Source organism: Gossypium raimondii, chromosome 1 (genome assembly GCF_025698545.1).
Source record: "Gossypium raimondii isolate GPD5lz chromosome 1, ASM2569854v1, whole genome shotgun sequence".
NCBI lineage: Eukaryota > Viridiplantae > Streptophyta > Magnoliopsida > Malvales > Malvaceae > Gossypium > Gossypium raimondii.
In genome coordinates, this window is record NC_068565.1 from 2,490,753 (window position 1) to 2,514,756 (window position 24,004).

The 24,004-nt window shown below is 31.8% G+C and overlaps 3 protein-coding genes across 4 annotated transcripts; 2 read left to right on the forward strand and 1 right to left on the reverse strand.

Moving 5' to 3' along the window:
- The first annotated feature begins 3,416 nt into the window (after positions 1-3,416).
- Positions 3,417-5,249, forward strand: LOC105775603 (transcription activator MSS11). Its single transcript, XM_012598108.2, has one exon. The coding sequence runs from the start codon at positions 3,590-3,592 to the stop codon at positions 4,838-4,840; it is 1,251 nt and encodes a 416-aa protein (XP_012453562.1). The 5' UTR covers positions 3,417-3,589; the 3' UTR covers positions 4,841-5,249.
- A 7,674-nt stretch (positions 5,250-12,923) lies between these two features.
- LOC105775660 (pentatricopeptide repeat-containing protein At1g71490) lies at positions 12,924-16,334 on the reverse strand. The gene is made up of 2 exons (XM_012598155.2): positions 16,186-16,334; positions 12,924-15,621 (listed from the first exon to the last, which is right to left on the reverse strand). The coding sequence occupies exon 2, from the start codon at positions 15,445-15,447 to the stop codon at positions 13,246-13,248; it is 2,202 nt and encodes a 733-aa protein (XP_012453609.1). The 5' UTR covers positions 15,448-15,621; positions 16,186-16,334; the 3' UTR covers positions 12,924-13,245.
- A 2,474-nt stretch (positions 16,335-18,808) lies between these two features.
- On the forward strand, positions 18,809-23,693 carry LOC128040576 (G-type lectin S-receptor-like serine/threonine-protein kinase At1g11330). Of its 2 annotated transcripts, XM_052629615.1 has the most exons (7): positions 18,809-20,111; positions 20,201-20,308; positions 20,459-20,640; positions 20,732-20,942; positions 22,201-22,438; positions 22,682-22,832; positions 23,332-23,693. In XM_052629615.1, exons 1-7 carry the CDS (start codon positions 18,833-18,835, stop codon positions 23,635-23,637), a joined length of 2,475 nt encoding a protein of 824 aa, XP_052485575.1. In that variant the 5' UTR covers positions 18,809-18,832; the 3' UTR covers positions 23,638-23,693. The 2 variants fall into 2 exon arrangements, with proteins under 2 accessions (XP_052485575.1, XP_052485577.1); XM_052629617.1 differs by lacking the exon at positions 22,682-22,832 and having other exon boundaries at positions 23,332-23,477.
- The last annotated feature ends 311 nt before the right edge of the window (positions 23,694-24,004 follow it).

Genomic DNA, 24,004 nt, shown 5'->3' on the forward strand with positions numbered 1-24,004 from the left:
AAATATAAGACTAATGGTCTATTTTAACCCAAATCGACACTTATTTTTCTCACACGTCTTCTTATTTCCACTATGAAAAACCTTAAATCGTGTTAAAAAAGTGTAACAATTTTTTTTTGTTTTAAGCTCTCGTATCCAGTAATAATATTGGATCCCATTTAAATTCAGAATTGAATTCGATCAGACTCTTAAAATAAGAATAAATTCAATCGATGATATTTGTTTTAGATCCACAAAACTCCGATCTAAAAATTTTATTTAAAGAATATCGAACTTCTTACTACTCGATTGAAGATGCGTCTACTTGATGTGTATATATATATATAAGTAATCTGTAATGACCCAAAATTCACGGGCATCGGAAAAGAGTAGTATCGGGCCTCCATCTTAGAAAATTTAACCTGTAGATAATTATTAGAAATATTTATGAGTCTAGTGGTGTGTCTAATTATGTTTTAATTAAGTAAATTTATCCTAATGTAGGGTAATTAGTAAGAAGAGACTAAAGTGAATAAATGTTAAAAGTTTAATTGTAGATTAAAAGGAAGAAATAGGGACCAAATAGGGAAATAAGCCAATGGCTTAAGATTAGGCAGCAATACATGAAAAATCTTAGATTTTCTTGATTTATATTATAAAAATATTATTTAATTAAAACATTATAAATTATATTAATTAAAGTTAAGATATTATATTAAGAAATAAATTAAATAAAGACAAATGTATGGTGATAATTTAATGCAAGTGTATTAATAAAATACATACATTTGTAATACTTATAATTAATTATTAAATAGATATTTATTAAATTATTATTGTAATTATTATTGTAATTATTTTTATTATTATCACAATTTGTAATAAATTAAGAAAAGATAAATGTAGGGTGTAAAAATTATACATGTGTCGTACATTAGGGGCTTTATGTGTCGTATCTCAGGCACTTTATGTGTCGTATCAGGTACCTCGTGTGTCGTTTCAGGCACTTATGTGCCGTATACTGATCAAGTACTATATATCGTTTTTAGGCACAATGTGCCGTACTGGTGTGTTTGGGTTGGAATCCGTATATCCGTCAAAGTCCAGATTGTTAATAGGGTGAATAATTGAAATGAGAAAACCAAATGAATTTGATCGATTGTAGTATTGAATATGAGGAAATTTAAAATTGTGGATTGAAATTGAGATTGAAAACAAATGACATGAACTTAATGTTCAAGTAGTGATTGAAATTATTACATGTGATATGTGATTGAAATTGAAGAATAGCTATAAATTTTATTGTTATTGTTAATTGATGAAAGTTTAAGAATTAATTGATAATCAAGAAGATGGATAGTTACATGCTTGGTAATTCTATTTCTTTATTGCTATTATAATTTGAATTATGGTAATACCACCGAGTATAAAATACTCAGGGTATCGTTGTTTTCGTGCGCGGGTTAAAAAGGAATCAGAGTCTCGGTTCAGCATCCAGGACAATCCCAACTCCAGCATAAAAATTTTGGTGATGTTTTCTTCCTTTAAGTGAAAGTGACATGTACGTAGGGATTATAATGATTATTTTAGTATGTTATATAATTTTGTTGTAAAGAAAGATATTTAGTGTTTTGACGATTAAATTAAAAAAATGGTAGAAATTGTTTATGGCATTGGTATTGAATTGGAATGGCTTGAATAGTTGATGAACTAATTAGAAATGTTAATAGGGTTTTCATTAATTAAAGTAGTAAATCAATTTATTAAGCATGATTTAGTGGCGTTTTAAAGGATAAAATCATTGATTGAAATATTGTTATTGATTTTAAGTTTGCAAGGGTTTTATGTAAAAATAAATGAAATATCTGTCGAAATTTTTTAAAAATGAATTAAGCCAATTAGTATAAATTTATATGAATTTATGATTCTTTTATATATGTTTGTTATTTATTTAAGAATTATTTGTAAATTATCTGAAATGTTTGATAATGTATTGTAACCCTATTCCAGCGACGATTTGAGATTAGAAGGTGATACACAATCAACAATCAACAATATTAAAATAAATGAAAAGATGAATGAAACATAACGTCACGAGAAAAAGAAAGGATACAAATAGCAATATATTTAGCAAAAAAGAAACTTTGTTTAAGATAACAAGAAAACGTTCAAAAGGGCAAATTTTAAGAGTAGATAACAACCTTCACGTGGAAACAAACTTTTTCGTATTTTGTGTTATTTTTATTATTTTTATATATTCTATAGTTTTATTTAAGATATTAATAATTTATATTATATAAATTTTTATATCTTTGTATATTATTTTATTATGTTATATTTTAATCAGAGTTTACATGTTAAAATTCTTTAATTGTTTTACTTTTTTTTTGGGGTTGAATTTAATTGTTTACATTCAAGATTAGGAATGGCTATGAATTCGGAAATTTATAGATATTTAAATTGTTGCCGATTGAGTGTTAATTCGATTAATATGGGTATTATTGTTAATGCAGGAGGATGTAGGTTCAAATATGCTAAAACGTATTATCCTCTTATTTATGGGTTGGGGTGAGACTATGGATAGTTTTAAGCGTTATATAAAAAGAACAAATATGATCAATAAACAATAAGTAATTTAAATTTTAAAGTAGATTTATATATTTATATTTAAAATTTACATCACATATCTTATTTGATGCTACCTCTAATCAAGATTATATTGTAATTTTAGACATTCTATGTATACTAGATCTAATTTTTATAGATTTTCAGAGCTTAAACTTTAACTTTTGATGCCAATGTTGAGGGAAGGCCAACTTCTTTCAAAGAAATTTTCAAAGCATTGTCTGTTGAAAGTTGACGGAACCCTCAATAAGTTGATATTGTCTTTGGTCAAAGTTTTATCTCTCTACTTTACGGAGAGCTCAAGTGCGTTAAGTTAGAACAAGTGGTCAAGCGCGAATAATCATGTTCCTTTGGTAGGTGATCGTGCACCATGTATGATTCGATCCAACGAGGCGCTCTCACTCTATTGAACTTATTGCCTCTTCGGGCAAACCTATGTAAAGTAGAGAGATAAAAATGTGATTAAGGATAATACGTACCCGTTAAGAAATTTATTAGCACTCAATGGTTGATACTTTAAAAACTTCTTTAAAAATAGTAATTCGGCTCTACAACTTTATCAATTCAACTATGACCGCGTTAATCGAATTTACGTTATTATGTATCCGAATCCATTTTAATTTGGTAAAATATAAGAAATTAGCAAATTCAACCACTAAATTTTAGAAAAATGGTAATATACATAATTGAAAAAACATGAGCCACGTGCCCTACCCCTCAAAAAACTTAAAATTTTACCCTATTTTCCTCCATAGGTTATATGCATACTATAAATAAATGTCCCCTCTCCTCCACAGTATTTCACAGTTTTTATTTCACTCACATCACATGTCTCATCCCCAAACCCTAAACAAAAGCCAAAATACCCGAAAATCAATGCTAAGCCCACTTCCCCCTTTAGATCCCTTTTGTAAATGTAAATTCCCTTATTAACAATCCATAACCATAACGCAGGTTTTTTTTTTGTTTGTTCTTTGGGATTTTCATGGCTTCAGCTTGTGTTAACAATATCGGCGTTTCGCCGGAGAGTTTCCAGCCCAAGACGAGTTACCCATCGTTCGGCTGGTTGAGTCCACGGATTTCGTTCAGTCGAGAGGAAGAATCGTCGTCGAAGTCGAAGTCTAAAACGGATCCTGACACGACGGAGATCCAGGATGTTCCCCCGGGTGAGTTTGAGTTCAGGCTTGAAGATCCCGTCGCCATGTTACCGGCCGATGAGCTTTTCTCCGATGGTAAACTAGTGCCTCTACATTTATCGACTGTTAAACAACTGCAGCAACAACAACAACAACGACAAGAACAAGAACAACATCGTGCTTTGAATGGTTTAGCTGAGATCAGGTCAAGGGAAACAGGTTCATCAATGGAGGTTTCCGGGTCGGATCATTACTTGTTTTCACCTAAAGCTCCGAGGTGTTCCAGCAGGTGGAGGGAACTACTGGGTTTCAAAAAATGTTCACTAAGCACCAATAATCAACCATCAAAACCCGAATCTCAAAGCAGCAAAGTCTCGTTATTATCCAATAATAACCCAAAATCTCTCAAGCATTTCCTTCATAGAAGCTCCAAATCTTCCTCAGATTCTTCATTGAATCTCCCATTGTTGAAAAGCTCAGATTCCGAATCAGTTTCCATATCTTCATCACGTTTATCCCTTTCTTCATCATCTTCAGGCCATGAACACGACGATCTCCCACGGCTATCACTAGATTCCGATAAGCCAAGCCCCAACCCTTTTGCACCATGTAGAAACATAAACCCAAACCCAAACCCACCAAGAATGAGGATGGTTAAGCCAAGACCAGGGTCTGGGTCCGATCAAACATCCACCGGTGGAGCTAGAATGGGTCGGAGTCCGATCCGGAGAGAACCAATGACAAGCCGGGGAGTTTCAGTGGATAGTCCAAGAATGAACTCTTCAGGGAAAATCGTATTTCAAAGCTTGGAAAGAAGTTCAAGCAGTCCAAGCAGCTTCAATGGCGGTCCAAGGTTTAAACAAAGGGGAATGGAAAGATCATATTCAGCAAACGTTAGGATCACTCCGGTCCTTAACGTACCCGTTTGTTCATTGAGAGGATCTTCGAAATCGGGTTCGGTTTTCGGGTTCGGGCAGTTGTTTTCATCTTCCCCACAAAAGAATCCAAATGGATCATTATCATCATCATCATCAGCGGCAAGCAGTAAAGGCCATCAGATTAGCTGCAACAGAAACAGAACAACCGATCGAAATCATTGAAGAAAAAGAAAGAAAGAAGAAGAGATTTGGTAACAAATTTTAAGTACGAAGTTATTAATTAGTAGTAGTTGTAGTATTTAATTCATGTGGTATTTTCTGAGATTTTTATGTAATGGGTTTTTCCAATTTTCATCATTGAAAAAAAAAAAAACTTTCACAATTCCCCCCCACCCACATTTTCTTTGTAACTTTCCCTGTCTTAGTTTTTAGTAAACCAAAAAAAAGAAAAAAGTAGTATTGAGATGTAAATATCCCTTTTCTTTTTTCTCCTTGTTTATGATTTGGTCTTTAGTTTTTCACTAATTTCTGACTTCTGAGTGGGAAAAGGGCAGAAAAAACTGAGTATTTGTAAAGGTCAAATTATGATATTGGTCCCCTTATTATGCTTAAATTAAAATTTAATCCTTTACATTGTTGGCAAAGGTTGTGGAGGGCATGGGTCTTTTAAGCAATCAAGTCTCGTAATGTGCATTTGTTATATGTGAATTTTGTTCTCTCATATGCTTTGTATTGAATTACATGTATTCATAATTAGATTATATATAATAACAGGGACTAAAACTAGATTTGACCATTTGGGAGAAGTTGATTTTATGTTTTTTCATTAGGTTGAATTTGATCTGAAAGATATGGAATCTCTGTATTTAGCTGTTGTTTTGGTATTTTTGGGAGTCCACGCGCTGGAAAAGGCGCGTATGTCAGGTTTTCAATTCAGTCCCTTGGTAATAGTCATGTTGAGCTTATCTAATATGTCTCTTTCAGTAAATATTTTAATAATTTCGAAAAAATAATATTTTTTGAGATTTGTTGTTTAATGTTTTTATTTATGGAGTTTGGGAAATGATGCCACATTTTGCTGGACTGTATCAGACTCCCCACTGCCTTTTCTGCTACAAAAATTTTAGCCTTTTTACCACTAATCTATTATTTTATATATTATTTTTCCTTCCATGTTTTGTACTTTTAGGACCTCATGCCCTAACTTGTATAAATTTAGGGTGACAATTGGGACACACAAATCAACAGCAAAAAGTTGTAAATTATATTAAGTTAATTACACTAATTTTTTTTCGATTAAGAGAATGTGGGTTTGAATATGCCGAGGTGTGTTATTTTCCTATTTATGAGTTAGAGAAAGATTATAGATAATTTTAAGTATTGTATTAAAAAGAACAAATATTATCACTATTAAAAACAAACTACACTAAATTTTAGTGTTTATTTAGTTTTCTGGAAATTGATATTAGTTTTAATTTTTAATTTATTAGTAGTGTTATGACATATAGATCGAATTTGTCAAGGTAAAGGCGTCATCAAACGGTCCAAATCTATTGAGAATTGTTATGGGAGGATTTTTTTTCGTGACAGAGCGATGATGTTTACGAGATTGGGCTCCAAGATGAAAAGGAGTGGTTATTTGAGAATTAGCTTTTTATGCATCATTGATGTGATGGATTTCTTAGACTCTTGGCAGTTATTTATTGGTTAACTAGAGTTCGTCGTCAAGTTGATGAATTAGGATGCAATTCTCGACGGTTGATCAAGGTGATTCACTCTTTGATTTGTTTCTGAACCTTCTAGTGATGCAGTTGCTGTCAATTTGTCTCTCCTCTATTTAGAGGCGCCGAGAGAGGACAACCAGGGCCTCTACCCCTAAAATTGGAAAATTACATTTTTATTCTTTAAAATATATAAATTTTTGCAAACTCGAATTTTTTTCCTTCACATTTATTGTGGGAAAATAAATCAATATATTTGTTATGTATTTATGGTCACCAACTCAAAAATTAGATAAGATTCAACTCGAAAACTAGATAAGGTTCGAGTCGTCTATCCACGACCCGACTAGGGCCCACCAGATGGATACGTGCAAGCCTCACAGTACGAAGTCAACAAGGGGTGCTCACGGACTCAGCTCGCATATGCCCAAAGAGTGTCCAACAAGCAACCTAGAACAGTACACACGTCTAGCATACTTAAAGTCTACTAAGAATGAAAAATTACTCAACAATATTACTTTAAATTATTCATATGCAAATTTGTTTTTATCTTAATGTCATATTATTAAACGTTGAAGTTTAAGTTTTATAATATGTAAATATTGAGTGAGTTCTCTATCAAATTATTTTAAGTTATATCATTCATGAGCTGTTCAAATTTATTTTGTTATGGGTCTGGTTATATTTCGAGTTTAAGTTTATCATGTATTATATTGAGCTGATTCTACTAAGAAACTAGATTTTATACAACACAATATGATTTGCTCTTTTTGACACAATGTCTAGAATTCTTCATAACTCCTCCCAACCTAAGAGGATAATGTGCTTCAGCATACTCGAACCCACGTTCTCCTATATTGATAATAATACACATGCCAATTGAGCTAAAATTAGATCCGCGATATATAAATTTGTTTATTATTGTGAAAAATTGTGATTTGAATATAATGAATCATATATACAAAACTTCATCAATTAATCTAAATGATTCTTTTTTCATAAACTAACATATGATAAATGGGAAAAATTGGCCATTGGATTTGAGAAATAGGCAGGTTTATATAGGGCATATAGCATGGGATCATTTTCTTTAGGAGGGGTGTGGCATCTATGGCTATTTTGTATTTAATCCACCCTACTTGCTTGAGCCCTTTGGAGCCATTGCTATATTTTATGTTTTTATATAAAGCAAATGGTGTTTGTTTGAGATGTAAATTGTATTAAACTAATATTATTAAAGTTAATTATTCTATTAAAATATTTGATTATATACAATAATTTTTTAAAAAAAGAAGCTCCTATAGTCTTTGAATAAATACCATGTATTAGCATCTAATTGGGGAAATACCATGTTTTAATTTATAGCTAAGGGTATTAATAATTTAATTAAAGTATTTTAACCCTTTTACAAATAGAACATTTTATTTTGAACCCTAAAATTTTATAATTTATCTCGCTCCTTGTACAAAGATCTTGATTTGATCCCTAGAGGTACCATATTGATAAATTTAATAAACTTTAAGAGTCGTTTATAACATTATCTCAAAATTTTAGTTCCACTCCAAATTAAATGCATAGGTACTTAGAACTTGAGAATCATCTCATCATCTAAAATGTTTTAGGATTCCAAAGCTAAAAGTAGCCATAGTAGGAAATTAGTTCTACTCTAAATCAAATGCATTAGGCTTTTCAATTTGCAAATAGATATAGGAAAAAAGCAAAAGTTGGGTAAAAAGGAAGTATGATTAAAATATGAAAACAAATTGTGGGGAGAAAAGAAGAAGGAATGATTAAAAGATAAAAATAATTTATTTATAAGTATCGTGTGATGATAAAGTATGTTGCAGTTTTAAGGATAAAATTTAAGTTTAAATTCTAAAAATAACATTGTTGACATAGAAACAATTAACTTTTACGAACTATAAAATGAATATAGAATATATTTTGATAGTAAAAAAGAAAAGAAAAAACCTAAAAAGATGAGTGTTTTAATGGCCTTTAATTTTGTTTGGCCTCAACCACAAAAGAGAACTCATCACGAAGGCATAGCAATGGTGTGCATTGTCAAATGTTGGCAAAGGTGAGGAGGTAGTAGTGGTGGGCAAAGCTATAGTTTTAGGTCTAATTTGGTGGGCTATATTCAACTTGAGAATTAATATATTTTTATTATAATCCTTTAAAATTTTTTTATTATAACCTTATTTTCTTAGTCCTGCCTTGATCAGTAAATTAATAATATTATGAATTTGAGTATGCTTAAACGCGTTATATCTTCTACTTTAAAATACTTTTTACTGACAATATTTGTAATTGAATTATATCTAAAATGCCAATTTTACATATACGAGTTAATTGAAAATATTTTTTATTATATTTAGTGCACTCTATACACTTATAAACTCACTTTATTAATAACTAAACTATCTATATTTATTTGGGAAAATTTTTAATGATGTAGTATAATTTAAGCTACTAATAATATAATATATTTTTATTTAAGGCCCTCTAGTATCCATTATCCAAGTTGAACTAAATTTGATGTTAAAATAAATCGAAACTCTAAACGAAGATAAAACACTTCCAACATTGTTGTCTTCGTTCACAATATTCGTACGCAAAATCTTTCTTAAGAACACAAAGCTTTTTATCTAAGCCCACCTTGAGTTTTTGTGACCTCATAGGTCAACGCCCTTGATTAAGAAGAATCACCTCACAAGCTAAAGCTACCCGCGAGTAGAACTGTCCAAGGGTCAGTAGCCTACTCATGGACATGAATTTTTTTTTGAAATCGGGTCTCAGCTCGACTTGACCTGCTCATGGATAGCTTTACCTGTGAGTCCAAACCCTCACATGCCAAAGACCTTACAACCCCATACCATCAAAATCACACACTTGACATGGATAAGGTATTTGTCACTCGGACGCAATGATATCCATTCATTTGATATGATAGCACATACCTACATTAACAACGTATCAGTAGATAAGCTAAATATTAGAGTTCGAAACTAATACCATATGGATGACACGTGACACATCGAGAAATGATTAGAGACAAATCCTTAATTGCCTATCGGCATTAGGATAGAAGGCCAAGACATTCTCTCTCCTCTCTTCCATCCTCTTTTTCTCTAAGTACCCATATTCCCATCATTCTAATTTTCGTACGACTCTCCACTCTTTCAATGAACCGTCACAAAACACCGCAACCTCATCTTCACATCAACAATAACATATAATTGTTAAACCCCAATAAATAAATACGTTAGACCGTTAGTAGCAAAGTATATATATACAAAAATAAAAAAGAGGAACAGTGGGTGGCCTGGCCTGCATGCGAAGGCTGGAAGAGGGGCATCAATGAATGAAACAACGTGCTTTTCTGTGTCTATAGATTCCATAATCCTCCAATCTCTCTCTCTCTACCTGCAACATTTGTCTCTCTCTCTCTCTCTCTTAACTTTTTATTTATTTATTTATTTGTTTGTTTGCTTTTCAATTCTACTTTTTAACAGCTTCAAGATGCCTTTTGCTTAAAGTTAATCATATTTTTTTATTCAGTTTCATCCCTGAGTGCCGACTTTCCTTTTTCACTTTATTACAAGATTGGGTTAAATTATGGTTTTGGTCCTTTTATTATGCTCACACTTGAAATGTGGTCTTTGTACTTCAACTAATTAATCCACATAGTTATCTATTTTGGGTTAAAATATTGATATAGATTTTTAAAATAAAAAACACTTATTCTAACTCTACATTAATATTTTGACTTGAAAAGTTAATAATATTAATTATACAGATTAAGCATTGATATTATAAGAATAGAGGGACTAAATCTTGCCAAGTAGGGTCTGCAAGCCCCCCTAAAAATAAAAAATTTCACTTTACTCCCCAAAATAATAAAATTTTGATTTAATCTTTTAACTCTCATAAAATATTCAACTTAATTCTACCCCTAGAATTTTTTTTTGGCTTCACCCTTGATGCCAAGTACATGAGTTAAATTATTTTTAAAAATATAACAGAATGAAATTAATTATTGTCATAATGAGTTTAAAATTAAATTAAATTTATTATTTTTAAATTAAAATAAATCTTATTTGTGATAAAAATATTGAAAATAATAACTATTTTCATATGTTAAATAAAATTTCAAATTCATCTCTAAATTCAAATCCATCCTTTTACATATATGCTAGAAGGAGTAATTTTGAAAACAATTATTTTTAATTTTAAAACAGTAAAATAAATGAATAAAAACTAAAATTATACATGAACTTTGATCCGATGTCCAATGTTATATACAAACTTTGATTCATGTAACTTTGATTTGATTTGATTTTCATAAATCACTAATAACATTATTGAATTAACACAAGTGAAAAACAATTATTGAATTAACATTAATGATATATTGTGTGTACAAACAATTATATTAATCTAATATGAAAATAAATGTATGTATTTATTTCCTTGAATGTGTACAATTGAATCAAAATCAAAAGTTTCATGTATATGTATCATCATAATTCAAGTTTCACATATATAATTGCATAAAATTAAAATTCATGTATCAAATTGCCTATTGAACTAAAACTCATGTAGAAATTCGATATTTGTCTCTAAAATATAATAATGTTTTTATAATTATATGCTTTTTATTTAAACTTTTTTTAAAAAAATTCGTTGATTAAGTTGAAATTCAATAATTTTTTAAAGTGGTGTATATATAAATGGATTGTACTATTTCTTTCCCCATGGAAAGTGACAAAGAAGATATTTAGTCATTTCAAACTTGTGTGCAAATCATATATGTACGGAAATTTTTTTGATAGAAAATGAAGTTTGGGGATATATTGAATCTTAACTCGATTGTCATGAGTATTATTGTTAATGCAGAAAGATGTGAGTTCGAGTGCACTAAAGCGTGTTATCCTCTTATTCATAAACTACTATACGTTCAATTTTGTTGTGTTAGTAATATTTTTTTATATATTACACTTTTTTTTTCATGCTTATTAAACATACCATACTCATTCATATTTTGATATATAATGTTTGAAAATTATTAGATCTGCAACATGAAATCACATTGGAAGTAATCTTCTATCTCTAAACAAAGTAATTTTATCCAAGAGAGCTACTTTCCCTTGTGTATTATTGTTATACAGTCGCCGAGGAGCCCACCCACCAGCATCGACACTTCGTCGGTCGGTAACACTTTTATCCTGCATGTTTAGAATTATTTCTCTCTTATTTCGACAATTATAATTATTTATCTCTTGAATATCATGCACGTGATTTCTTATATGATCATGTCGTCGACCTAACCAGAAGATTTTATGAAGATAACACTCTCCATGATCACTAAAGGCACATTCCCAAAGCCTGCCGTAACTTATTTAGGGGGATAACCGGAGGCATTGGGATTCACTTAAAGAAGTTATATAAAATCTCCCCCATTCTTGAATGTAAAAGGAAGGACCTTATTGTTACTTTCTCAATTCGCCTCTCAACTCTTCTTTTTTACCATTATTTATGGCTCTCCACACGGACATTGTATAAATTGTCACTAACCACCGCTCCGACATCTCTGTATCAACAATCACAAGCTTTGAAAGATGTTTACATGGGGGGGGGGGGATGACATTTTAGGTAGCCATGGCCATGGAGAATTTACTTACTTTTAAGGCAGGCCAAACCCTAGTGAGTAGCCTATTAATGAAATGAAAATAAGGTTTGGTAATTTAGAGGGATAGTTTCATTACAAATCTAAAAATATAGATTTGACAATTTGAATGGTTGTATTATTTTCGACAACTTTGAGTATTATCGTTTAAGTTATTATATGTATAAATAATTTCTAAGTATAAACTCACACATTTATGTATTTTCATTATTATATTATCTTTTATATTATATTTTATTTCTGCCATCATATAATAATATTGTATTTAGGGATGAAACTAAAATTTTGTGATGAGATTGAAATAAAATTTAGGACCAAAATTAAAAATATTGTATTAAAATGATTTAAATTGAATTTTTAGCTTTTGATAAAAGCTAATAAAATTTTCCTTTTATCAAAGAAGCTTAAAAGACTAAAGTTGTTATATTATTAGAGGCCCTGTTGAAATTACCAAGCCAAGTTTATTTAAATTTAATTATGAAAATTATAGATCTAAATGTTAAATATATATATATATATATATTATTTTTTGAACAATAATTTAGCCTAAGCTGGCTCAACTTAAAAGTTGAAAATATTAAATCCAAACTAAACCCAAAATAAAATAGAATGAGCTAACTGGACCCAGAAATAGAATGAGCAGACTGGACTCAGCAAAGCGCTTGGCCCATGAACCTTCTTAAATCACCTAAATTGCTTTAGCGCACTCAAACCTATATTCTATTACATTGACAATAATGATCATGTTAATACCATTTGAACTAATACTCACTTGATGAAGAGTTTCAAAAGTGCAAACACCACAATTACATGACACGTACAAATTATGAATACAAATATATGTAAAACCAACTACAGCATGCACAGCGGCAAAAAAAAAAAAAAAAAGCATATGTTTAAGGAAAAACAAAGGTCATTCACTTCAACTCTGTTAATAACTATTCAAGAATGGCAAAACCTTACATAAACCTACCTTTGATTGCCAAAATCATGTTTAAGGCTCAGAAGAATCACCTTAAATGTGCACCACATTTGAGCTATAATAACCAAGAATGGTAACATATGGAAATTAGCTTAAAATTGTTCCATCATGCGACTAGTTAACCAAGTTTGAAGGACCAACTTTAATGAAATCTCCTATAGGAAAAAAATGTTTCACTTCGGGACCCTATCAAAACACTATCAGTGAACCAAAACGGATTTTCATTCTCTGGGTTTCATCCGGTTCCTTCGAGAAGTACTTCACCATCTGAAACATAACTGGCATCCTTCATCAGTTCAGTCAGTCCATCCAATGCCTGGTAAATCTCCGGTGCGTAAGGATTCGATGTGTCCCCCACAACGAATGGAGAAAAAACAGATCCCACATCCACCCAAGCACAACCGGGAGACTTGGTTACGCCCGAATCCCTCATCAGAGTCCTGACTTTTGCTAGTTTGTTCCAACAACCAGCGGCAGCGTACATGTTAGCAATCAACACATAGTAACCTGAATGGTCGGGTCTAAGTTCCAAAAGATTCTCAGCTGCCCATTCGCCTATATCCGTATTTCCATGGATCCTGCAAGCTCCCAAGAGAGTGCCCCACATGGCAGCGGTTGCTTTATATGGCATCCTTGTGAAGATTTCCTTCGCTTTATTCAACAATCCTGCCCTCCCGTAAAGGTCGACCATGCAAGAGAAGTGCTCCAAACGGGGAACTAAACCGTAGAAACTTTGCATCTTTTCAAACCAAAATTGGCCTTCAATTACTAGTCCGCTATGGCTGCAAGCCGATAGAACAGCCACCATTGTTAAATGATCCGGCTTGATCTGGAGGCTAATCATCTCTTCAAATAGCTTTATAGCAATATGTCCCTCTCCCTGCATCCCATATCCAGCAATCAAAGAAGTATACGTAACTTCATCCCTCTTTTGCATTAAATCAAATACATGCTTAGCTGCAACGAGTTTTCCTGACCTTGCATACATAGAGACAAGAGCATTCCACAGTAACAAACAATCCTCAAAAACTTTGCGCCGTGTAATGTAGCAGTGGAATTCTTTGCCATGTTGCAGATTTGCCACTCTAGCACAAAGAGGCAGGATGCTGGCAATTGTAACATAATTAGGTTCAACCCCAGAAAGCAACATCTCCTGAAATAGGAAAGATGCTTCTTCGGACTTATCCATGTAGGTGTAACCAGAAAGCATTGAGTTCCAAGTAATTATGCTCCTTTCTTTGATTGACTGAAACAAAATATAGGCGTGCTCTAGATCTTTGCACCTAGAATACATAGTAATCATTGCGTTTCTAACATTCTCAAACTCATTACAACAGCTCCGAATTGCAGAACCATGAATCTCTTTCCCCAATTTCAAGGCTCCAATATGAGAACATGCCCCCAACCCAATGATCATTGACACTTGATCCAAGTGGAACCCATTACTTTTCATCTGAGAAAGCAACTCCAGTGAACGCTTGAAATTCCGTGTTCGCAAGCACCCTCCAGCTATAGTGTTCCAAGTTATAAAATTTGGCTCGATTCCTTCAGCATGCATGCAATCAAAGAGCTCAAACGCTTCTTGCCACATGCCCTTGGAGGCATAACAGCCAATCATTGTATTCCAAGAGACATCATCCCTCTCCAGCATCTTGTTAAATAAATCACGAGCAACATCCACTTTACCAAATTTCCCGTACATGGAAATCAAAGCATTATGCACATACAGGTTCCAGTCATGACAACTAGCAGTAATCGAGCTATGAACCATCCTCCCAAAATCGACATCCAATTCCTCACCACAAGCCTTCAAAACAGATGGATAGGTGAAATTATCTGGTATAATCCCCCTATTCAACATTTTTGTATAGGCAGATAGTGCCTCCTTAAAATGCTCATTCTTAACAAAGGAAGATATAAGCAAAGTCCAGGGTAATGGGTGCAAAATTTTACAATTCTCTGTAACAACTCGAGCATCATCCAAAAGATTAAATTTAGTGTAGAACGTGACGAGCTTAGGAACCAGAAGAGGGTGTTGTTCCAAACCCAGTGAGATGATTTGGGCATGAAGCTGTTTACCCGGCAGAAGCAATTTAAGGTTTGTGCACGATACGAGAAGAGAAGAGACGGGGTGTAAGATAACATCATAAGCAGTGGAAGAGACATGGAGCTGAATTAAAGAATATGATTTAAATGCTTTCAGTATATGTCCTCGGGTTACAAATTCCTTGAGAGATATAACAAGGTTTTCTAACATAGATGTATCATCAGTAAAGATTGTTTTCAACTCATTCCCTCGGTAATCAGATGATTCCGACAGTTGATTGGATTGGATATCTACAGGTTTGACACTTTGTTTCCACTTTTTAGGAATGAACTTCTGGATTCGGGATATAGATAGGCCTTGTAACACTACACGAGATGATGCAGATGGCATACACTACATGAGTATGTACTATGCGTCTTACAAGGAAAAACGAGAGCTGGCTGCATGACTTTACCAACATCCGCCAAACGTAGCTCGGTAAAACTAGACAAGAAAGGACGACCCTGGGGACCGAAGAATTTAAATCGAGACCATGTGCATTCTAATAAAGTCCCTTCATTTCACCTGAAAATGAGAAAAAAATGAATGTAGATGATAAAAGGCCTTATATAGCAAACTCATGTTCCATGGCCATATTAGACTATTTTGATAAAAACAGGTAATTGGTAGAACAAGTTCAATTTCTAAAACTTAAAACCCATAGCATGATTCCATAAACACTGTAGCAATCCATAATGATTATCCACAGCTAACATTAATCAAAACCCATCAATTCATTATGTAAGAAAATGTAAGAAAAATATTAAAAGGATAACTTTCATTAAAAAAAAAAGCACCATCAATACAACTACAAACTAACAGTAAGATCAAAGGTCCCATTTTGCTCAAGTGCACTTTTTCACAACATAAACCACGTTCAACGAAAAAGAAAAAGAGAAAAAAAAACAAATTTCAGCATTTCAAGAATTCATCTTTTCGAAAGAACAAAAAGGGGGAAAAAACATTAAGAACTCCCAAGAAGTAGATAAACCCAAAGTTTGAAAACTCATTCCCGAAACATGTATACGTTTTATTCAACTCCTAAACCTGCGCCGGCGAAGAACAAAAGAAAGAAGAGGGTGGACTAACCTGAAGCGGCGGACGCCGGATAAAGACACAGCGTGAGAGGGAAAGAAGATACTAGTAGGGAAATGGATGTCTGAAAATGTTCAAACGTGGTGGCTTTGATGAAAGAAAAGGGAAGTGCAGGGAGAAATGAAGTGAGCTATGGGCTTCAGCCCCAAAAATTTGCGTAAGCCCATCTTAAAGACATGGTATTTAAGCAAATAAAAATGGAGATGAATTTACGATGAGATTTACCCACGACGGTGGTTTACTTTATTTTTGATTCAAAAATTGATAATTTGATCAGTTTAATTACGATTTTAATTTTTTAAATATTAAAATTTTTTTACTTGTAACCTTTGTATAACAAATAGCTTCAACTTATTCGCATACAAACGTGTCGTATCAACTTACAATACCATGTAGGTTAAAATGTTGAAGAAAGAAATTGTTAGGTTAAATTCAATTATTAAATATATTAATGTATGGTAAATGTATGGTAAATTTGTTAGGTTAAATTTGAAATTCTAATTCTATTAGTTAAATTTGTTAGGTTAAATTCTATTATTAATCCGGTATTATGTGTAATTTAATCCTTGTTTTTAAAATTAATCTTTTTAGCCTCTAAACTTTTCAAAATTTAAAACTTCAGTCCTAACTTGAACGATAGTAGTTAAATTCATTAACTAATATAACATTATTTTTGTGAGTATTATGTGCACACAACAAGCTAATATGTCATTATACATGATAATATATTTTTCAGTATAAGATTTTGGAAATACATAATCTAACGGCCATCATTCGAGTCAAGACTGTAATTTCAATAATTATCAAATTAAAATACAAAATTAAATCTACAACTTACATAAAATATAAAGATTTAGAGCAAAATTTGACCTAAAAGAAAATAGCATAATTAATAATTTAACTAGTTTATAAACAAAAATACGATGTCGATATTGTTAATTTTTTATCAAAATATTACGTGGTTATATATAATTTGAATATCTTAAAAGTCTTAGAGACGGACGAGTGACTTCTCGTTTCTTTTCAGCTTTTATTTTATTTTATTTTATTTTATTTACATTATAAGATAATGGGCCAAATTTAAATTTGGCCTTTATACGATATTATAATATATATGCTTTAATTTCATTTATATAATTTGGCTCCTCTACTTTATAGTGTTTTTAGATAGTTTAAATAATTAATATTGCTAATTATTTCAATCAAATCTGATGCCAATTTTTCTTAAGAACACAAAATAAATAAATTATTATGACAAGTTCAAATGAGTTTTTAAGAAAAAAATCTTAACTAGTATTTTCAATATTATTTATTTTATTGTTACATAACTATCAATTGAATATATATTTTATTAGTGAAAGTAAAGTCAAATTCTATAGAAGGTCATAACACTATATACATTTTGTGAATTTTGTCTTTCTGTATAATTTAATATTTTTAATCTCTCTACTTTTCGGAATATGCAAAGAAATATTAAAATTACATGGCAATTGCATCATAGAAAATGGTTATACAATTGGAAAAACTTTTCTATATCTATGGGATGTTACTTAGAGACTAATTCATTATCACTATGCACTGCAGTATGTGATTTGAGTTCAATTTTTTCACCAAGCTCTAACCTCACTCTCGCACATCAATATACGATTACTCTCTCTACTAAGACTTTCCCCTTAAAAGCTTAGCTACAAACTGAACATAAAGCAAATTGTTTACAGTAAATTTGTATTAAGAATAGGTTCCTAATGAACAGACAAGTGCTATCTCATAATCGTCTGTAATGAAACAAACAAGTTTTCTTTAAATAAGTATTGACGGCTTGTAATTCTTCAATCCATGTGAACGTGTATTCCTTTGAATTGTGCTTGATAAGTTTTTAATAAGGAATCAAAATATTCAAAGATCTTAGAGGAATAGACTTCTATAAAAATCAGATCTCTTTATTTAAGATAGCAGAATAGCAAAAAACTTTAAATAGAGTGATTATCAACGTAACCCATTCAATTAAATTGTTGCTTAAAATCCTGAAAGTGATGATTTTTCAAAAGCCAACATATATATGACAAGTAGCACAATCTTTCAATTGCAAATGCAGATGGAATTTCATCTAGGAGGTAGAATTACAACTAATATGTATTTTCAATATTGTTTTTGAACATGTGATGACGTAACGTATGCATATTAATACATTTTGTGTAGTTATATAAATTTTATATATGTGAAAAGATAAAAAATTATTTAATTATAAAAAATCACGTCATCACATTTAAAGATGACAAATTAAAGGAAAAGATACACCACTAATTTGTGAACTCAATCCTTTGATATTTTTAGTCTTGGCAATCATCTATCTTTACTAATTCTCAAGTAATCTGATTAGACTATGTGTTGACATATTTTGTATAATTAAATGATTTTTTTAAACATTTAAAAAGGGAAAAAGACATAATAGTTATCTAACCATAACAAAAAGTCAAAGTTTGCATGGCACATCATCACATGTTCAACGCTACTGAACTTTGATTTAAGCAAAGAAACCACCATAGGATCATTTGACAAGTGGCCTAATATATTGTTTGACTCTTATCAATATCATTCATACAATCGTAGGATCATTTCCAAGTTCTGCACTTAAACGGTCATGGGGAAAACTATTAGCTGCTCTGTTTTACTAACTTTAATATCTTGCTTTTCCTTGCAGTTTGGTACTGCTTTAGACACCATAACACCATCAAAATCCATCAAAGACCCTGAATCTATAATCTCCCAGAGTGGAGTTTTCCGATTGGGGTTCTTCAGCTTTGCTAATTCCAGCAATCGTTATGTAGGGATATTGTACAATCAAATCCCCGTACAAACAGTGGTATGGGTAGCGAACAGAAACAAGCCTCTCAAAGACTCTTCTGGGATTCTCAACATATCAGATGATGGCAACCTTGTTTTTTTGAATGGCAAAGCTGAGATTCTTTGGTCATCAAATGTTACGAATTTGGTTCCTAATGCAACAACTGCCCAGCTTTTAAACTCTGGAAACCTTGTCCTCAATAATGGTGGAGGAAGCAGCTTATGGGAGAGTTTTCAAGATCCTTCTAATGCCTTCATTGAAACTATGGAGATCGGCACTGATGTTAAAAAGGGTCGTAAAGTGGAGCTGAAATCATGGAAAAGCATTGATGATCCATCTGATGGTAACTTTTCTTTTGCCATTGAACCTTTCAACATCCCAGAGGGCATCATTCGGAAGAATAACAAGCTCTATTTTCGTACCGGTCCCTGGAATGGGAATATCTTTCTTGGCGTAATACTCACCGGTTATCTTGATGGGTTTTATATGGCTGCAGATAATCAACAACAAACGTACTATCTCACTTATAAATTTTCTAATAACTCAATGTCGATGTACTATGAACTGAATTCTCAGGGGAAATTCGTCGAACGACAATGGGATGCGGGGAAAGGGGACTGGATAAACAGGTACCCTATTCTTCAAACCGATTGTGATGATTATGGGAAGTGTGGGCCATTTGGGATATGCGATTCAACGAAACGACCCATTTGCAGTTGCTTGAAGGGGTTTAAGCCTAGGAATATAGAGGGATGGAGTAAAGGTAATTGGAGTAGTGGGTGCTTGAGGACTACCCCTTTGCAGTGCCAAAGAGATAGCAACAATGGGAGTGAAACAGGCCAAGGAGATGATGGGTTTTTGAAGCTGAAGATGATGAAAGTGCCGGCATTTCCGGACCGGTCATCATTAATTAACAGGGACTGCAAAGATCAATGCTTGAAGAATTGTTCGTGCGTGGCTTATGCGTATGATGATGGCATTGGTTGCATGTTTTGGGGTGGAGATTTGATTGACGTGCAGAAATTCTCCACTCGCGGAGTCGATCTTTACATTCGTCTGCCATCTTCGGAGCTTGGTAAACTTGTCTTCCATGTCGACCATGTGTTTCAATTAATCTGCTTTTTTAGTGTTGAAGTTTTATAAACCAAGTTTGTGGATTTGCAGATAAAGGGAAAAGCAAGAAGCTCATCGTCTTTACTACAGCCATTGCGGGCATAGTCATAATAACAATTTCTGCATTCTTCTTATGGTGTAGGATGGCTAAACAAAGAGGTAATAAAATGTGTAGACACCTTTAGAAGAGATTCAAATTCTAGATAGAATAAAGCTGGAATTGGACTGATTTGAAATTGCTGCTTGGAATTCAAGTGAAATTGAATTATAGAAAAATTCAACTCAGTGCTTCTCTGATTTCTATCTCAGGAAGGAATAAAATATGGAAACAGATCAAACTCCAATTTTACAGTGAAAATGTAGAAGAAAATTTAATTGGAGTTAAACTCCAGCAACTACCACTATTCAATTTCGAAGAACTCGCCACCGCGACGGACAACTTCCATGACACAAAAAAGCTAGGGCAGGGTGGTTTCGGTCCAGTTTACAGGGTAATAAACGATAGTGATTTCCAACAAATCTAGAGTCACTGAAATGACTTTTTTTTTCCATAAAGTCTTATGAGCTGAATTTTGTGCATAGGGAACATTAGACGATGGAAAGGAGATAGCAGTGAAGAGACTGTCGAAAGCTTCGGGGCAAGGATTGGAAGAATTTATGAATGAAGTGGTGGTGATTTCTAAGCTCCAACACCGAAATCTGGTTAGATTATTTGGGTGTTGTGTTGAAGGAGAAGAGAAGATGCTGGTGTACGAGTATATGCCCAACACAAGTTTGAACGCTTTTCTCTTTGGTTAGTAACTTATACCAATCCTTTTTTACTATTTTCTTTTGCGATTTTTCTATAGGTATTTTGGATCTTGATTAAATTTAGAATCTAGTTGAATTAGACCTGAAACAAAGGGCAAAATTTTTTCAAATTTTTTTTCTTTATTTACAAGATTCAAACTTAAAATGTCGTTTAAGACGTATCAAATTTCTTATCAGTCTATCTAATAAGCATCGGTACAATTTTTTTTTGGTAGAACTTAAACATGTCCATGACTTACCCTCTACCTAATCTGATAAGTCCAACATGTTTGACTTGGTAGTTCCAATCCATATTGGTTAGATCTTGGATATAGTCTGTACTTCTATCTAGCCCAATCCAATTTAACTTTAATTATATAAATGTTAGTATATTTTTTAGGGTTAAATATGTCAAAAGTCCTTGTATTTTTTTATAAATTTGAAATTTAGTCTTTGCACTTTTATTTATAGTAATTTTAGTTCCTTTATTTTTAGATTTCAAAATTTAAGTTTAACTATTAACACTATTCAAATCATTATGTTAAATTCATGTTCTCGACAATCTCATTTTTTAGTCACATAATTATCAAGTAAGTTTTTTAAAAAAAAAGTCAAAATGTTACATCAATAAATTTAACAAAAAAAAAACACTGTTAACAATTGAACTTGAATGTTGAAATTTAAAAAATAGAGAGACTAAATCCTTAAAAATAAATATATTGAAACTTATGACATATTTTAACCTAATCATGATTCTTTTGAGAACCAAGCTGAGATCCAACTTAATCAATGGATCTGCCTAGACAATCAAATAGCTAGACTCGGACAATGATCGGATTATTCATCTAGTTCGTACAAGTTAGGCCAAGAACTAGAGTTTTCTAAGTTCATACTGAAATTATGGCTCAAAGTATTGTTATATTTTACTTAAAATTTAATTATAAAATATAAAAATTTGATTCAAAGTTTTATTGCTAATAAAATTGGTCTCCAATTTTATCTGGTGCAAGCCTATGTAAGAATATATGAAAAATAAGTTATGGCTCCTAATGTAGTTATATTCCGAGATTTAAATAGGAACAACATAACGTTTTAACTCTATTCATTTTGACTATTTATTTCAATTGATTTACATAACATCAATTTCGTTCACAACCACGAATACGATATGGTAGAATATACAACGATGATTGTAGTTAGATCCACTATTATAGGAATTAGCAATTAAACTTGTAGTTCTTATTGTTTAATTTTTGTTATAGATTCATCTAAACCAGATGTATTGGATTGGAGAAAATGCTTCAATATCATTGAAGGGATTAGTCGAGGATTGCTTTATCTTCATAGAGATTCAAGATTGAAGATTATACACAGAGATCTAAAAGCAAGTAATATTTTACTCGACGAAGAGTTAAATCCAAAAATTTCAGATTTTGGAATGGCCAGGATTTTCGGAGCCAATGAAAATCAAGCCAACACGAAAAGGATTGTTGGAACTTAGTAAGTTCAAACTTTCTCCTTATCATTTAATTTCATTTTTTTGGATAAAATATGATATAAATATGTCTATGGTCGGGTAGACCTCTATCTAGTGTGGCCTATCTGGGTTTTGGACTCATTTTACTGATCTTAAAAAATATATATTATTTTTTATAGTTTTATTATTTAATTTAATTCAAATTTGCTCATGAATAAGTTTAAGTTAGGGTTGTAATTAATGTTGTTTTTAATGTTAAAATTCAGTGGTTATATGTCTCCTGAGTATGCAATGCGAGGGCAATTTTCAGAGAAATCTGATGTATTCAGCTTTGGAGTTCTATTACTAGAGATTGTTAGCGGAAAAAAAAACACAAGCTTTTACAACAATGAGTATGATCTTAGCCTCTTGGGATATGTAAGTATATAGCATAATCTTTTATAAAATTCCTATCACTATTTATTACTCCCCCAAACCCATAATTTAGAGAAAAATACATGCTTAAGTGCGCTTAAACCTATGTTGTCTTGTACTATGCTAACTAAGAGAACTAAAATAGGAGGGGGGTTAAGAAGCCATATTTGGAAGATATTTGGGTTTGGTTCAGGAAAACTTGAATTCAACTCAGTAATTGTTGAGTTGAGCTATCATGGAAGTTGAATTTGAGAATCTTAATACTTGAATAAAGTAGCTTGCAAACTTAATTGAGCTTTTTTCCTTCTAAATTAATATTGAAAAATTTTCAATTCAAACTCAAGCTCGAGTACAAATAATCAAGTTTGAATTTGAGCATGAAAATGAAACTTGTTTTAAGCTTAGGTAAAACAAACCTAATGAGAAAAGTTCATGTAGTTCGTTTAGAATTTTGGGTTTAGTTAGGCCGGATAATTTAGACAAAGTTGTTTTTTGTTTTCAGGCATGGAAACTATGGAATGAAGGCAGTATTTGGGATTTAGTAGACAAGGATATTTCAGAGTTTGAATCAGATTCAAAGAATGAGAAAGAAATAAGGAGATGCATACATGTTGGGTTGCTATGTGTTCAAGAATATGCTAAAGATAGGCCCAATATGTCTACAGTTGTTTCAATACTTAACAGTGAGATTTCAAATCTTGACACTCCAAAACAACCTGCTTTCACTCAAATACCACTAATCACCCATGATGTAGGAAATAAGATTTCACTTAATGATGTAACTCTTACAAACTTTGATGGTAGATAAAGATACAAATTGCTTATTTTTAACTTTTAGAAATAAAATCTAAGTATTGCAATTTATCTTTATCTATATTATTATAATATGTTTGACTAAGTTGATGTAATTCAATAATCAAGTCTGACTCAATTGTAAAATTACCAACACTCAATATTATTTTTGAAATTATTTACACCATTTTATACTCTTGATAAATATTGAAAAATACATACATTTAAAGAGAATTGTTGAGATTTGAATTCAAAACATTATAGTCTTTACTATTTTAACTTTTATATCAATTTTCATAAACTTGTTATATAATTATTTTTTGAAGTGGGTGTGCCATAATTTAGTATATTTTATTTTGATTATAATTATCAATTTATTTGTT